The sequence below is a fragment of the Myodes glareolus genome, chromosome 6, assembly GCF_982192425.1.
Source record: "Myodes glareolus chromosome 6, mMyoGla1.1, whole genome shotgun sequence".
Taxonomy (NCBI): domain Eukaryota; kingdom Metazoa; phylum Chordata; class Mammalia; order Rodentia; family Cricetidae; genus Myodes; species Myodes glareolus.
The window spans coordinates 14,940,916-14,957,477 of record NC_142031.1 but is presented as its reverse complement, the minus strand read 5'-3'; the positions used below and the strand labels follow the sequence as shown (position 1 = coordinate 14,957,477).

At 54.8% G+C, this 16,562-nt stretch overlaps 1 protein-coding gene across 1 annotated transcript in view; it reads right to left on the bottom strand.

Moving 5' to 3' along the window:
• The window catches only part of LOC125395353 (paired box protein Pax-7), a 60,443-nt gene extending 47,417 nt beyond the window's left edge, over positions 1 to 13,026 (bottom strand). The window contains exons 1-5 of the mRNA XM_087907538.1: positions 12,960 to 13,026; positions 12,621 to 12,695; positions 11,552 to 11,787; positions 10,903 to 11,029; positions 9,997 to 10,125 (exon numbers count right to left, since the gene is read on the bottom strand). Coding sequence (XP_087763664.1) covers positions 9,997 to 10,125; positions 10,903 to 11,029; positions 11,552 to 11,787; positions 12,621 to 12,695; positions 12,960 to 13,026 — 634 coding nt within the window. The remainder of the gene's footprint in view (positions 1 to 9,996; positions 10,126 to 10,902; positions 11,030 to 11,551; positions 11,788 to 12,620; positions 12,696 to 12,959) is intronic.
• Between the last annotated feature and the right edge of the window lie 3,536 nt (positions 13,027 to 16,562).

The following is a 16,562-nucleotide window of genomic DNA, read 5'->3' as shown; positions in this document are numbered from 1 at the left end:
GAGGCTGCTCCCCCATCTCGCTTCCCCCTCGCCTCCCCTTTCCCGTTTTCTTCTCGGGGATAATGGGGGCTCTTTGTGGCCTAATGAGCCTCCTGAGGGGCCCGGAGGCTGGGAGCTCTTCCCCCGCAGCCACCGGTGGAAATGAAAGCAAGATTAGGCCCGGGTCTGGCCCACACCACAGCAAAGCGCCACCAGGCATTCGCGGCTTCAAAGCCCCTTGGGAGTTTGGTTACTTTATTTCTAAAGTTGTTTGTATTTCTAAAGTGGCCATTGAGGCGGGAGCAGGCCGGCGACTGAGGGGAGGAGGAGCCAGGGCCTCTCCACCGCTAGGGACTCCCTGTCAGGCTCTGGGGAGCTTTCCCCCTACCCGCCCAGACTTCTCGCCTGTCTGTAGCATCTCATCAAAGCAGCTGATCAGACGGGGAAACTGAGGTCATGGCTGGCTAGGAAGTCACTGCTGTTGCAAGGCTCCCTGCCAGGGGCTAGACCTTTTGGGATATGAACCCACCAAACAGCGAGAGAAATGGGCCCTTGGGGCGCAGAGCAAAAGGCTATTTGCAGCCTGGTTAGGGGGCACACTCTGGTGAGACCTCACTGTAGCCCCATCTGGTTATAGAAGGGAAGGTCCCAACTGGAATACATTGAGAGTCTCCCACTTACAATAAAGTTCCACAGTCTCTTTCCTTAGGGTCTTCTTGGAGATCCACTAATAAAGGCGTGGAATACAGGGGCAGTTCACTAGAGGGGTGAGCATTCTGACTCCTGTTCCTTCTGGGTCAGCAGGAGAAAGATGAGAGGAAGGGTACTGGCCCCCAGGTCAGGGGAGGTCCAGAGCTGAAGCCCTAGGTGCCTTCCAGCCGCAGCGCCCCCTCCTCCATTGGAATTCATTGTTTTCTACCGGATTTTTGGGCCCTGGAAAGGGCAAATCCAGGAAGTCCTGTCGAAGAAGGAAATTACAAGGATGGGGGTGGAGTCAGGAGCTTAAGACAGAGCGGAAGGGCTCAGTATACCAAACCTCTTGGTTCTGTGATCACAAGAGAAAGTAGGGGATTGGGGTACTTCTGGAAGCTTCCATTAGGAAGTAAAGATCCAAAACTTTGCTTAAAACTCAGCCCGATCCCTATCAACCTCAAAACTTGCCTAAGAGGCAAACTCCAGCTTTCTTTGATTTTATGTCTACACAGCTCTTATAAACCCAAGGTAGACTTTAAGACCGTTTCCTGAGCTCCAGGAAGCTTGAACCCAGACACCACCACCTCCCCCCATCTCCACACCACACTTCCCAACACCTCCACGCCCATACAGAACACCTCTGAAGGTTGGGCTCCACTTTCTCCAATCTCCTTAAAGACCTGTTGTCTGAAATTAAACTCACATCCGGAGGCGTGGCTGATCACCTGTCATCCCCGCTGGGGCTTCCGGCCTTGGAGAGGAACCCCCAGAAAGATCCCAGCCCACTTGCTGGGGCTTCCCCCAAAGGGACCCCAGAAAAGTTCAGGTTAGAGTTTACTAAGCTACTTCTCTTGTTCCCACCCCTTTTTCTGTCCTGCCGGGATTTCTTTGATCTCAGGTCTTTTGGCCCCTCAGACAAAGAGTTCAGTGACGGAAAGAGACTCGGTCCTCCCTCCGCCATTGCCTTGAACCCTCAATGCAGAAAGCCGGGCAGCGGATGCCTGGAACTCCAAAGGTCAGCTTGGAGGCTGCTTGCTCCACTCAGACACAGCCCCAACACACCCTGCTGTGTGCTCCCAGGCAGACTTGAACACAGGCGCTCACGCACACAGTGTTTATCTTATAGTCTGTTTCCCCCTACCAGGATCAGAATTCAAGAAGGACCTGATATCTGGAGTATAATTTAGGCGCTTAACACTGTCTCTGGTCCGCAAATATGCTTAACAAAAGTCCTAAAGAATGATGAGACTCATATGTATTTACTCCTCAGGGGCAGATTTTTCTCTCCTTCCTTTTTTTTTCCTTTAGTGATGATGGGACGAAAAAGGGACATCGCATATGCACTTATCGACCAGTGAGATGGCTCAACCACTAAGGGGCTTGCCTTCAAGCCTGATGATCTGAGTTTGATCCCGGGACCCACATGATGAAGAGAGAATGGGTTCCTGCCAATTGTCCTCTGACCTCCACATATGCATACTCAATCCCAAACAAACAAACAAACAATAAATAAAAAAAATTATTGCCTGGAAAAAGGCCCTTCCAGTCATGAAGCTGAGAGGCTGCTTTGGAGAAAGACTAATTACACACTATTTGTGTCCCCCAGCATTTGGCTGTTTTGGAAAGAGAGAAGTGTGGCCAGACAGCTGTCTCTCACCCCCTCTCCTTCCCTTTATGGAAATCTTTTCATTCTGGGAAACTGGGGCTCTTTAAGAAATACGGGGTCATCAAAAACTGTGGCGGTGGCATTCTGAGCAGGGTGTGACTTCAGGAAGCAGAGGCATGTCTTTACTCAGTATTTAACATTCTGCCCCTATGGACTCCAGTAAAGGCTTGGTTGGTTTGTTTAGCTTTTACCTGACTGTCAAATGGCTCCAGAATCCCATCCAAATGATAGGGACCTTTGTGTAAATCCCTTGTCCATGGAAAACCCAGGTGCAAAGAGACTCATCGACGTTTTGTAAATTGCAAGACTAGTGTGCTGGGGACTGGGGACTGGTACATTTTGCCCCTCCCTCCCTGGTACTCCAGCCTCGCCCACCGGTAGCTGCTGGGGCCCAGGAGCACAGCCCGGTTGAGGGCCACGAACACCCAGTTGCGGATAAGCGTTGGGTGGAACAGGACCCGGGGCAGCACTCAGCCTTCACTGTGCGCTAGGACGCAGTCTTTCAGTAATCGTTACCCGCCCCCCCCCCCCGCAACCCCATTCCTCTGACTCTGAAACTAAAACCTGGAGCTGATAACTTGGGCGTTGTCGCCGGAACTTTGCAGTGGGACAGTTAAGCGGGAAGGCGAGAGCCGGACCCACGGCTGGAGCTGGGGTGGGGGTGGGGGATCGCTCACCGCGGCACCGCTGGCCGAGGCCCAGCGCTGGGTCACAGCGCGCCGCCCGGGTCCCCGCCCCACCAGCCCGGCGCGCTCGCCTCTAATTAAGCGGCTGGATCCCGGGAAGCCGCCGGGCCGCGCGGTAATACGATGAGCCGCCTTTGTACTGGTGTCACCCAACGCCGAGGATCAAAAGCGCTGCGACCCGCCGCCCGGCCCCGCTAGCTCTATAGCCCGCCGCGCTCGCGGGCCCGGGTTGCCTCTCGGCTACTGCATCCTTTTGTCCTTCCAGCTGCTGTCCTGCGCCCCTCTCTATATATCCTTGGAACTGCTTAGCGTCCCCACACTCCACTCCCAATCGTCTCTCCTGCGTGGGTCTCCACGATAGCGCCCTTTCTGCAGACTGTCTCCGGTCCCCCCGTTCCATCCCGCCGCTGCCTGACTCTCCACTGGGACTCAGGCTTCGCACACTTCCAAGGCCTGGCAACCAAGCCACCGAGCTGACCCTAGACCTCGGGCTCACTAGGCCAATTCTTGGCAGCAGTGGATTTCCAAAGACCTGCGGCGGCCTCCTGCTCCCTGGAAATCCGCCCGAACTCAACTCTCTGCCGCACTAAAGGACCAGACACAAGCTCTGGAGTACTTCGGAATTGGATTTAGGGCACACACAATTTTCCCGCACCCCTCCTGAAACTGCCAGGGTCAGTCGGAGGCTTTCTCTCTCCCCCGGGACTTAAGTTGTTGACCCCGCCTTCACATCTCTCTCCCCACACCCCTTCGTTTGGCCCCCACCTCCCCTTTGCCCTCGACCCCTTCTCTTCCTCCTGCAGGCCCCACCCCTTCGCATGTTGAGTCCCCCCCCCACACACACTCCTTCCCCTAAGCTCTCCCCACTCTTCGCATCCCGGTCTCGCCTCTCCCCAGCCCCACTTTGTTTGAAGTTATGGAGAGATCTAGCTACTAATGGTGCAGCTTCCCCCTTAGGTCGCCGTTCTGCCTTGATTAGATTTGGGAAGGCCAGTTTCCTCCCTCCCCCGGCCTGACCCCAGTGGGGCCAGTCCCAACAGAGCGGGTCAGAAAGTGCTGACCCCATTTCCACCTCCTCCCCACGTTCAGCGGGAGTTAGAGGTAGGGAAAAAGAGAGGGAGGGCCCCGGGTAACAGAAATTTAGGGGGACATCTCAGTCTTCCAATCACCTTGGGTCCCCAACTGGGTTTCCTAATTACCCCATTAGCGGAGTGGGAGGGGATGTAGCTATTTTTCAGGAATTCCCGGAATGCACACCCCCCCACCCTCTTAGTCAGGCCTTCCCGGCCCCAGAGAGAACCTTCCCTTTGGGGTCTCAAGCTCTCCTCACAGGCCGATTGTGCTGAGCTTGTTAGTTTACGGGTTTATATCCTAAGATGCCCTCACCTGGGGTTGAGGGCCGAGTTGGCCTTAACTTTGTTGATGGCCGAGGACGGCACATCGGAACTTTAGGAAGAACCGTCGTTTACTCGGGGCCGCTCTCTCTGTGCTTCGTGTAATATTGATACGTAATGCAATGTGTAACAACTGTTTTCATAAAAAAGGCTCCTAAATAAAAATAAAAGTTCCAAGAATCACCTCTCTGCCTTGTGGCCGTTGCTATGTGTGCTTTAAAAACCCTTCCATGTAAATTCCACTCAAAAATTTGGAAAGCTGAGAAAGGGGAGGGGTGGCGGGCGGGGGAGGTTAATCCGGGTTTAACGCTCTTGCGCTGCAGACTCAGGACCAGGGTTGGCCCGATTGCCTTATCGCCTCCCAACATTTGAGACGCCCATATTTTACCCAGCCAAATAGCTTGGAGAGCAGCGCAGACGGCTGCCGTGGTCGCGCCTCAGGAAAATGTGTTATTAATATCTAAATAACTTCCCAATACTGTCTGGTAAATCTCCCTTCACCGTTCCAAATGATGAATTCGTTTGAAGTCTTCCCCCAGCCTCATATTTTCAATGTGTGTGTGTCTCTCTCTCTCTTCTCTCTTCTTCTTAGCCAGGCTTATTTCAAACTGGTAAATATCTAATTCCTTTAACTGCCACTCTGTGCACACGAATCTTTTAGGTACAGACGCCTTGAAATGGCCGCTGCGCTGCGGGTGCGTGCCCGGAGGTGAACACAGAACCCGCGCGTCCTCACAGCGGGGGAGCCCACTTGCTAGACTCCAGCAACTTCTGTAGGCCCGGGCTTCTTCCTTGAACGCCCGCCCCCCACCCCCATTCCGGGCCCGACTCCTGCACCCCAGCAGCGTCCCCAGAGTCCCTGAGGCAACCCCAGCAACCAGACCCAGCGGCCGGTTGCTGCCCAGCTAGGTTCGCGCTCTAGGCACTCTCTGGTTCTCTTGTTTATAAAGTTTGTTTTCTGACTGTCTTCTATTAGATTACGCTCCTTCCTCGCCCCTCCCCAGCCTTATCTCCTTCTGTCTTTTCTCTCCTGGCCCGTCACACTAGATTTAGGCACCCGTTTATCTGGAGCGCAGTTTGCAGACTTTATTTACCGCGGGATGCGGGGCTGCGAGCGTGCGAACGCGTGTTCGCCTTTGTAACAGTTATCGCCCCATTGTAGTGTCGTTTAGTCTCAGCTCCCTCCTCCTCACTCTTGTCTTGGGTTCAGGGGGATGGGGGGGGGTCTTGTCGGCGCAGTGTGGGCTCACCCCCTCGCTAGGAGATCCCTTCCCCCAGGACCTTCCCGCGTCCCCCTCCCCCACCGGGCCTTGGGGCCTCCAGGGCCCCCTCCCACGCTTGCTCTGTTCCCTCCACATCCGTAGCGGAGCGCTGCCTAAAGCCGAGGAATTGCCTGACACCCCTATCTTCCTCGGAGCCCCCATTATGCGAAGCTGATCCTCCTCTGAACAGACTCAAATCCCGCCTGGACTGTGTTTGATTAGATTGCCAACCCGGGGTAATCCTTTGATTTGCTGGAGTGTCAATTACCTTTCTCTAAACACACATTTACAGAGGAGGGAAGTTGTAGGTTTAAATCAATGCAGATCGTCTCCTGATAAACGGGCCGACCAGGTCCCTTTTCGGCCCAGCCCTCTTCTCCAAGGCCCCTCCCAACCCCCTTCTCACCTATCTTCCCCAAACCGCCACCCTTCCAGGTGTGAAGTCTGGGGGGGGAGGGGAGAAAGAAAGAAAAAAAAAAAAGAAAGAAAAGAAGAAGTGTGGACTGAGAGGAGCCCTGCCCCCCCCTCCCCCATTCATTCGCTCCCCCGGAGCCTAATTAAATTTGGCAGGTCCTTGTACACACAATCAAAACAGCTTCCTCCGGTGCGGCAAACGACCGAAAACCGCATTAGCAGCCATCGCCGCTGCCAAATTAAATTGTTTCCCACCTCCTTTTACAAGTGTCTAAACCCGACACTCCGGGCTCTGCCCTCCTCTCCATCCTTCCCCATCATCTCCCACTCCACACCTGTAAGTTTGCCTTTCTTCAAATAAATGAAGGGGAAAATGCAAAGAAAACAAACCTAAGGCCTGAGTTGTAGCTCAGTGGGAGGAGAGTGAGTGCTTGCCTGGCGTGTGCGAGACTCTGGCTGGAAAAATTTAGCCCTGGTCCCCACCCTCCCCATCTCCCTAGCCTTCTACGGCCTTTCACACTCCGGGACTCCTTTCCCATTGGACCCTGACACCCATAGGTATTCCCGGCCACACGGGAAAACAATTTCTCATCCCCCAGTAACTTTTGAATGTCTCATGTTAATTATAACCTCATTGGGCCTTGTAGCCTAGAGAGCCATCCTATGTCTGAAGTGCTCCTCTGCCGCTCCTGCTTGAGCACTGTGAGCTGCCTGAGGCTTTGGCCGCAGGTTGTGTAGCTATTGTTAATTTACTGTCTATTTCTCTCTCCACCTTGTCTCTCTCCCTCGGTGGCAACAGCCCTTCTTTGCATACCCTTATCAATTTCTTGGGGAAAATTCTTTTCCTTCCTCTGCCTTCTCGGCTCAGATCCCAAGCAAGCCAGCTCTCGGAACTACCTTCCCCCTGACTCTTGGGGAGAGGGACGAAAAGGAGAGTGTCCTTTTCGCATCTAGGGTGCAAACTGTCCCCCACCTTCCCCAGGTAAGCTGAGTGAGACCGCAGCCCCTATCGGCAGCAGTCCTGAGAATTCTCACAAGCAACAATCCTAATAACTCAGTCTTAACTAGGATAAGAGGGAAAGAGGGGGAAAAAAAAAGCCCACAGTCTCATGAATATCAGCCCAAGGGAAGCAGGAGTGAGCTGTTCAGAGATGAAAGTGCGGAGAAATAAAAGCTCAATTTAATCTGCTTTAAAACCCTTCAACTTAACGTTTGTGCTTCAAACTCTGAGAGTGAAGACTGATTGCGGATAAATAGTTTCTTACCATGCCTGGAAGCTATTACACCCCTCTCCAACACAGCTTCCTATTCAGCAGCCTCAGTTTTCATTACCAGCTCTAATAAGTCTTAACGTTATTAAATGCCAAGCGGACGATAGGAAGAAACGGACTCAGGGAGGGATCTCTCTTTAGCGCTTAAAGAGGAGCTCTCTTAAACCCCTCTTTGGTGGCTCCCCGCCACGAGAGGGGCGACCCTGGGAGAAAGCATTTGTCAAAAAAAGCAAGAAGCCAAAACAAAGTTGTGAGTGTGCAGCCCTCCCCTTGCTCTCCCTACGGGAGGGGGTAAACCGGGTGTCTGGGCCCTCTCTGAACTCCCATAACCCGAGCGCCGGATGAAGGGGCTTTAACTCAGCGGGGGAAACTGATGTCTTCAGGGAAAGATGAGCGGTCCCCAAATACCTGCCAGCCAACTGGCCAGGGCTCACACCGGACACCAAGTCTGTCCAGAATAAAAACCGTCTCTCATTTGAACCACCATTGCCTCTCGGTGACTCCTGCCTCTTCAGACTGGAGACATTCGTAGGTAGGCATACAACCACCAGGAGGGAACAAGCACCCACACTGCCATCCAGAGACCCTCAGTGCCACACAACAACTCAAACCCCGCCAGGAGACCTGTCAGGACACCAGCCTCCAGCAAAGCCGATTCACTCTTACTGCGCTCCGCATTCAACTTGTATTCTCAGTTGTCCCCATCTGGAAGGGCCAGCCTGATTTGGGCCAGCCTGATTTCTAAACTCTTGGAGACGTGAAGCGTCCTGGGTCTCTGTCAGGGAAACCCTCTCTCCAGCGAAGCATCTGGCTCACCGGTTTTCGTGAGGCCCATGATTTCTCTGAGTCAGAGGGATTCCCCAAGACACAAGTCCCTTTCTTTCTCTTCCTTTTCTCAGAGGTCAGCGACTTCTTGGCGTTTCGTCACACACTGAACTAGACACATGGCCCTTCATACACACACGTGAGCTATCTCCTAACAAACTCGAATCTCCCAGCTGCTTCCTGGGGCTAGCTCCTAGAGGTGCTTGGTCTGCAGCATGTACCTTGGAAAGATTATTCTGGTTCAGGGCCCACCAGGAGCAAGCAGACTGATTTTTAAAAAGAAAAAAAAAAGTCCAATTTGTCTTTCTGATAAACTGAGATAAACCCTGTGTCAGCAGGAAGGCGTTCCAGGACTCTGGGCAGAATGGCCAATCCAGTGGCTACTTGGTAGTGCAGAGGCTACCTTCAGAGTCTGGCCTCTGGGCCCCTCTGGCAGGCTAGGCACAGCAGGGCACCAGGCTCTGCTCTCTCCCCTTTCTTCCCGACCCTTTTGTCCCTGGAGGGACAGCAGCTCCTCTAGCCCCCGCCCTTCCCCAGAGCGTCAGTAGCCTGTTCTTCGCTTGCAAGAGGCTGCTCAAAAAAAGGGGGCTGCCTCCTCTCAAGCCCCCTGCCCACCTTGAACAAGCTGGTAGGGGTTGATGGGGACTGGTGGGGGTTGGACCTCCGACTCTGGGACTTGTCTTTAGAAGTGGGCTTTTGTCTGTGAAGTTCATCTTCAAGGTTGGGAGGCTCCTGAGAACCAGAGAGAGACCTAGACTGGCGGGGCTGGGAAACCTCTGGAAGAACTCTCGGGGTCACAAGGGGTCCTTGAAAACGTACTCCACTTTTCCCAAAGACTTTGGTCTTTGGGGTTTCTTTGGGGTTCATTCTGCTTCTCTGGCATGTGTGTTCCAGGCGCCCCCCCCCCTTCCAGGGTCAGTCTTTGTGACTCCCGAAGTCTTCCACCCCTATTCCTATCCACTCACACACTTTGGCCCCACTTAAAACAAAGACAAGAAAATTTCTACGGGAGGGGTGACGAGGAAAGAGTTCCCCCGTCCAGAAAACAGAAACACAGTAGGATTCTCCAAATCTGGGTGCATGCACTTGAAAGATAAACTTCAGCTTTAGCAACTGGCGAGAGAAAGCCGAGCGAGGGAGTCGGCGCAGGGAAGCCTAGCTAAGGTTGGGCAGAGAGTGTAGGGCGCCTGACTCTCTGAATCCGTCGACCCTTGGCATCTGGGAACTTGGCCTCCAGCCCCGGCCACAACAGTGCTTGCCAAGAGGAAAGCACTTGAGTGCCCCCGCTCCTCCCTGGTCATGCGGGGCTGAGAGGCGGCCCGCGCGGCCTGCGCTAATTTTTATTGATTGCAGCGGTCAGTCAGCTGTCAGGCGGGGTTTCAAGGGACCGTTTAGAAAGCGTGTGCGGGTCTGGTTAACAAATTCATTTAGGGAGTCCCGGGCGGGCTCCTCCTTCCTCGGCCTCCTCCCTACCCCCCCCCCCCTCCCGGCAAGCTTGCCCAAGTTTTCTATAAATAATTGATCGACGCCAAAACGCCAGCTCTGGAAGATGCAGAGGCTGTGGGCCAGTGGGCAAGAGTGCCAGCTGAGGCGCACGACGGTGCAACCCCGCAGACCCGCTCCCCTGGGCTGGCATGGTGGGGAGGGATATACTACCAGAGCACGGTAAAGCCTTCAAAAGCCCCGACCGGCGCCTGCAACCTGCGACGTCCCAGCTGTGGCAGAGGTTAATCCGCACAAGTCCTCACCACTAGCGCGGGGGGAAAACGTGGTCTCGGCGGCTTCAGGGCCGCGGCAGGTTCTTACCTTTGTCGCCCAGGATGCCGTCGATGCTGTGTTTGGCTTTCTTCTCGCCATCGTCCTCTTTCTTGTCCCCTTCTTCATCGTCCTCTTTCTTCCCGAACTTGATTCTGAGCACTCGGCTAATCGAACTCACTAAACCTCAGAAATTAAAGGCAAAAGGGAGAGTATAAGTTATTGGGACAGAGGACCAGGAGGCAAAGGCCAGAGAGACCCGTTCTCGGCTCTCTGGCACCCAGGCATTTCAGACTTGTTCCAGCGGTGGCTTAGGAAACTTAGGTCACTCCTGGGGCGTGCACGACCAGGTAAGCCCGCAGAGTACCCACCTAGTGCTTCTCAGTACACTCCCTTGCACATTCACCAGGTGCCTGACCCTACCCCGTGCCCTGCAAGCACTCACAACAAGCCCACTGCCTTAGTGCCACCCAGAGCACCCCAGACTTCGGTGTAGCTATGCAGGTGTGTCCTGGCCCTGCATGCTTGCACAAAATTATACAGTCAGAAACAAACTGAGCAGCTTCTTCCCCATCACAGCATAGCCTGAGATTTGAACTTCAAAATAGAGGTGCTAATGGCGGCGGGGGAGGGGGGGCAAGGACACCAACCCTCCTGGAGCAGGTGTCTCTCCAGGTAGCTTTCCCCAAAGCTCAAGGGAACCCTACCTTCGAGGTTCACTTTTTTTCAGTTCCTCTCAGCATCCTCACCTCCCTTCCTCCCTCCCTTCTTACAACCTCCCTTCCTTCTTTGAACCTCTCCTTTTCCCAACTTTCTGCTCCCTTCTTTCTTCTAGTCCTCCTGTAGTATTCGCTTCACTTCTATGCTTAACTATTTTCCTCCCAGGTGTCACCCACCCATCTCCTTCCTCCGTCCACCCTCCAGCGGGTTCTGCCCCCGGCTCAGCTGCCTTCTCACCTGAGGGCACCGTGCTTCGGTCGCAGTGGCCGTCCTTCAGTAGCCGGTCCCGGATTTCCCAGCTGAACATCCCGGGATTTTCTCTCTTGTACTCCTCAATCTTTTTCTCCACATCTGGAGTCGCCACCTGCTTCAGAAGTGGAGGTGGGGTAGTCGGAATGGAGAGATGGGATGGGAGAAGGGAAATACTTTTAGTATCAACCTCCCAAAGGCTCCCACTCCTGTGGCCATACCCTTCCTCCTAAGGAGGGCTTTAGATTTTTCGAGGAAACGGTCCCTGGTTCCCCGGATGGCACTGGGATAAGTAACAAAATAAAAATCAAATCTAATTCATAACCCTGTGTTCCCCCCTCGCTACCCCAGGCAACACCGAAGAGAGATTTCCTCTGGCCAGGGTGCAGGTATGGTGTTGGGGCAGATGTGGGGAAATCCCAGTGAGGATTAAGGGCTTCAAAGTCTTGGACAATCTAGGGCTCACATCCTTGGAATTTTCAGATAATGGGACACTTTCTCAGCGCTAAGGAGGAGTCCCTGCAGTTAGTTCCATTGGAAGCTTTCAGACACCCAGGGCTGCCAAATAGAGAGGTGACAACCCAGGTCCCCACACTAGGGAAGGTCTACTGCCAGCCGCAGAGGCAAAGACACTCACTCTGGGCTTGCTGCCACCGATGGCCCCAGGTCGGATGGACCCAGTCTCCTGGTACCGACACAGAATCTTGGAGACACAGCCATGGGACACACGAAGCTGACGAGAGATGACGCAGGGTCGGATGCCGTGGTGGGCCATTTCCACTATCTTGTGACGGATGTGGTTCGGCAGAGGTCGCCCGTTGATGAAGACCCCACCGAGCTGATTGACCCGGCCTTGACCAAGAGGGGTGGACACTGGAGGAGGGAGGATAGATGACGGGTCAGAGTGACAGAGACAAGTTTAGCCCACGAGAGGGGGAGCTGAGACCCAAGGCTCCCACCAGCCAATCTCCAAGGTCTACAGGGAGCTCCGGGAGGCTCCGAGAAAGAGAAGGGCCCTGGTTTCAGAGCCTTGGTTTGTACGTCCCTCAAAGTCACCCTACACTGCAGGAAATGAAGATACACCGATTGGTGATGCAGATTTTTGAAGGGACAGACTAGAGAACCTAGAGTAACAGTAGCAAATGGTTCTGAAGCCATAGCTTAAGGTCACAGGCCTGTGGCCTCTGGATGAGGCTAGTGGTCAGTTCCACATCCCTGGGAGTCAGGACCCCACTATCAGTAGGCCTCGGGGCTCCCCAACATTAACAGCTCTGACTTGAGCAGCCAAGGTTGTGCAGCCTTAAGCCTTCACAGCTTAAGGATTGGTGACAAGAAGCTACCCCTGCAGCCTTCAGCGAGCCCAGGCCATCCCTTAACGAATTCCCTTTGCTTCCAAGCACCCCCAAAGTTTTCATCTCGTTTGGGGACAAATTGGGGGCACATGCCACAACTACCACAAGTTCCAAAATACCCCTCCTTGGTCTCAAAAATGCAGTAACTGTCCCAGAAGTCTTTGCTGCAATGAAGATGGGTCTCTCTCTCTCTCTCTCTCTCTCTCTCTCTCTCTCTCTCTCTCTCTCTCTGTGTGTGTGTGTGTGTGTGTGTGTGTGTGTGTGTGTGTGTAGGGAAGATAGGCATACCTGGTGTGTTCTGGGGAGGGGAGAACTCAGGCAGGCCTTAATGCAAAGTCTACACAATTTTCTCACAGAAGGTTGGGGGGGCACCCGGTGCACTAATCCGGTCTCGATACCCGCAATTTGGGGACTCGCGGCTGCAGAGATCTGGAAGATTACAACGATTTCACAGCGGCCCAAGCGGAGAAAGCAGATAGAATAATTGGAAAGGAGGAGGCTAGAAAAGGCTCAGGCTGCTGAGCTGTTCCTACCGCCCCCTCCTTACTTTCCTGCTCCCCCCTACCAATTTCTCTTTGTAAAAGTAGGTATCCGAAGCCACCCTCGGATTTAATCAGAAATCGTGCGTCGCCAAGCCAGAGTCACTCGGTCTCCGTGGCGGGATACGCCATTAGCGCTGGAGAGCTCTCAAACGCCCAACTTTATATTCAAGAGCCTCTTTAGCGACCGGCACTCGGCTCTCCTCAGTATTCTGCGTCATGTTGGGCAAATATTGTCCTAATCCTTCGTGCGTCCTCAGCCGCCTGTTTTGCTTCCATTCGTTCCAGGAGAGGGCTCCGGCAAATCCCCGGCTGCCGCGCTCTCCCGCCTGCGTGGCCGCTCGCGCACACTTGATCACGCAGCCCGCTCTCCTCGCCTCTGTCTAATTCGGGGACCCGGCGGCTTCTCGCTGCCCGAGGGGGGTCTCCCTCCCCAGATCGCAAGCTGCCAGACCGCCCCTTCTCGCCTTCTCGCCCCATCCTCCCGCACCCGCAAGTGGGGCCCACACAATGACAAGAGGGGCGACTAAAAAATAAAATTGGCAAGCCATTTCTAACGCTCCTGTGACACCCTGGGCTGCCTGACCCGAGGAAGTCAGATGACCCTTCCGTGACTGGCTGAAAGCCTTCCATCAGTTTAAATAGAAAAGGGAGGGGGGCGCAAAGGGGCCCTTTCTCCTCTCCGGGCCCGGCACCGCCTGCTGGTCCCTTCTACTCCCTCGAGTGGCTGAAGAATTTGGCTGAATTCGTTTCATCACCAAGACAGTCCCCTGGATTGGACATTGCTGTACCCTCTCTCTGTCTCGAGTTTCTCTTCCGGGGACATTTGCAGACTTCAGAAAGACCGAGTAAAAAGTTGTGTTTTGGTTTTTTGTTTTGTTTTGCTGGAAAATATGCTACTGTGTATTATTTCCAATTAGTTTGTTTCCGGGCCGAAAAAAACCCAGCCGGTTTGTAAATTGCTTTGGAGGAAGCGGACAGTTTGGTAGGGTAGGAATTGAGCTTCGCTTGTTGGTATTTCGAAATAAAAGGGGTTGGGACCCTATCCCGAGGCTAGGGGAACCGACTTAAAACTAGGGAAGAAAGCCGGCAACCCTGCGTAGAGACCGGGGAACTTCGCAAAGCGTCAGAAAAAAGTAGGGAAAACTAGAATTTACCGGGACGCCAAACGCAGCTGCTGCAAACTCCCCGGGGAGTTGCACCCTGCGGGGAAAGACCCGCCGCTGCCCGTGACCCGAGTAGCTAGGGCCGCGGGTCAGCGGAACCCACGCACAAACAGGCAAGGGTCGTCTCTAGAAACTTCCCGGGTCGCACGCGTGTCCAGCAGAGCCGGGGAAGACTCACCGCTCGCTCCCCCGGGGTGTGCACCTCCGAGACCCTCAGGGTACTCAGTGAAAGCCTCCTGTGCGCACTTACCTTCCAGCGGGAAGCCGGTGCGCGGGTAGTTCTGCCCCGGGCCGGGTCTCATCATCCTGGGGACCGCGCCAGGCAGTGCCGCCATTCCTGCGCACGCCGGAGACGAATCCAGAGTCGGCTGGAGAAACCTTACTACGGCGTCTCTTCCTTACACCCCTGCTGCGATCCTCCTCTCCGCTCCTCTCCTCTTCTTCCCCGCCCCCCCCCGCCTCTTCCCCCTCCCTTTTGCACCCCCCCCCCGGGCTGCAGAAGCGCCCCTTCCAGAAGCTGGGCAGAGGGGGGTGAGGTGGGGGGGTGGGAGGAAGGTGGCGACAAGGAAGTTCAAACAAACAAACACTCCAACCCCCAAGTCCGCCTTGGCCCGCCAGGCCGGGCCAGAAGTTGAGCCGAGTGACACCGGCAGCCACGGGCCCTGCAGGCCGGGTTCTCGGTCCCCAGCTGCTCCTTGTGGGCCACTGTCTCCCGCGCTCCCGGACGAAGTTCCTGAGCCGAGAGGCTGCAGAGTGGATTTCTTTGGATCTTTATTTATATATTTATTCTCTGACTCGGGCTCCCCCCTCCCCTAAATCCCTCCACTCCACGCCTCTTTCTGTTCTCCCCACACCCTGTCCCCGGGAGGACTGGAGCGGGGATGCGCGCCTGCTCGGGTTTCTGGCTGGAAGGGAGGCTACCCGAGTGACAGGGCTGGGGATGAGAAGAGGAAAAGCGAGGGGGCGCGAGCGATCAGCTGGGTAAGTTGTGCAAAAGTGTTCATCCGTAGGAGAGGGGAGGGAGTAGGCGACAGCCAGAGAGATCTGATAGGTTCGGACTTTTCTTTTATTCATGAGGAGGGAAGGGGGCCAGTTCGAGAGGGTGGAGGGGACCGCTAACGAAAAAGTCGCCAACGATTTTTTTCTCTTCCTTTCTTTCTGATCTCCAACTCGACCTGGTTTCTCTCTCTCTCTCTCTCTCTCTCTCTCTCTCTCTCTCTCTCTCTCTCTCTCCTTCTCTTTCATTTCCCTTCTCCCTTTCTTTCTCTTTGCAGGGGTGGTAGGGGAGGGAGATAATTTGAACCACTGATGAAAATATAGAGGGAGCAGAGCCCAAGCATGGGGTGGGGGCTGGAGGTGCCCAAAGAGAGGGTAGGGACAACTTCTTATAAGTGTGGTCCAGAGACAAACGGTCTGATTTCGTGTTCCCCAGCCCGGGTCCTCAGCTGTCTCCCTGATGTGTAGGAAAGCCGGCCTTGGGCTGGTAGCTTCTCTGTCTTCTCCCGGGGTCTAGGGCCTCCAAAACTGGAGTTCACCGTTCCCACCTTTTCTCTGTTTCACTCGCTAACTCTGAACTTTCCGTGACAGCGACTCCCTCCCTGGAGGAATATACTGTGGTGACTTCTCGGGAAAGATTTTTACATCTCTGGCACGAGGTCAGGGCTTTTCGGCTCCGAGTGCGCCGCGCCTAGGAGCTCGGAGAAGCCCAGCAGGACGTACCTAGCGCGCTGGTGGCAAACCTGGACCTGTCAAAACCTTGAGAACAGCCGCTCTCTCTTTCCAGCTCCGCCTTCTCCGGCTCCTAGGCCGCCACCTAGCACCCTGTACTAGAGAACGGCGTGGTGTTGAGAAGCTACACCGTCAAAACTGTGGGTCTGGGAGGCAGATGGGAGATGAGCGGGAGACGGCTGGGCAGAGCTTGGTACCAAGTCAACTTCCAACTCCTCCACTGGTGGACTGGGGCTGGGGGTGCTCCAATCAGACGGTCCTGAGTGTGTGTGGGTTTGGTCAGAGGTCCCACAATTCTCTGCTCTCCGAAGCCGGAGTAACCAGGTCTCAGCCTCAGGACAGAGATTCCTAGGGGTGAAAACGCCCTCGCAGCAGGGTAGGACGCCACTACTAGAGACCTTTTGTGTCGTCCTCCCGCCCCCCCCCCAACACTCCAGGAAAAGGCCTCGCTGGTCCAGCCCGGGAGGTAAAATACAATAAAATAAATCCACCCCAAACTCGCCCCCTCCCTCTCCTGGTGGCAGAGGGGGTCAGTCTGGTGTTGGCCTGGGGGTGCTCTCTGCCGCCTGGCCCCAATGTGTCCTCTTCCTTTCCCTCCTCCTCACCTGTGACCTTTGCCCCTCTCAGCATGCTACTGACCCTTCCCCCCCACACACACCGTGGGGGAAGCCTCAGACTTTTTTGGGGTGGGGTGGGGGTGGGGGAGGCTTTCCTGGGCTTGGGAGCCCTGTGGAAAAGCTTGTTAAATACCTGCTTGCGGGATTGAATGGGGAGAGGAGAGAGGCCGTTTAGTTTTAAACTCTGTTGCCTGAGCCACAGGCACCTTCACCGGCCACTTGGGGAGACAGAGTTTCTGGCCGGTA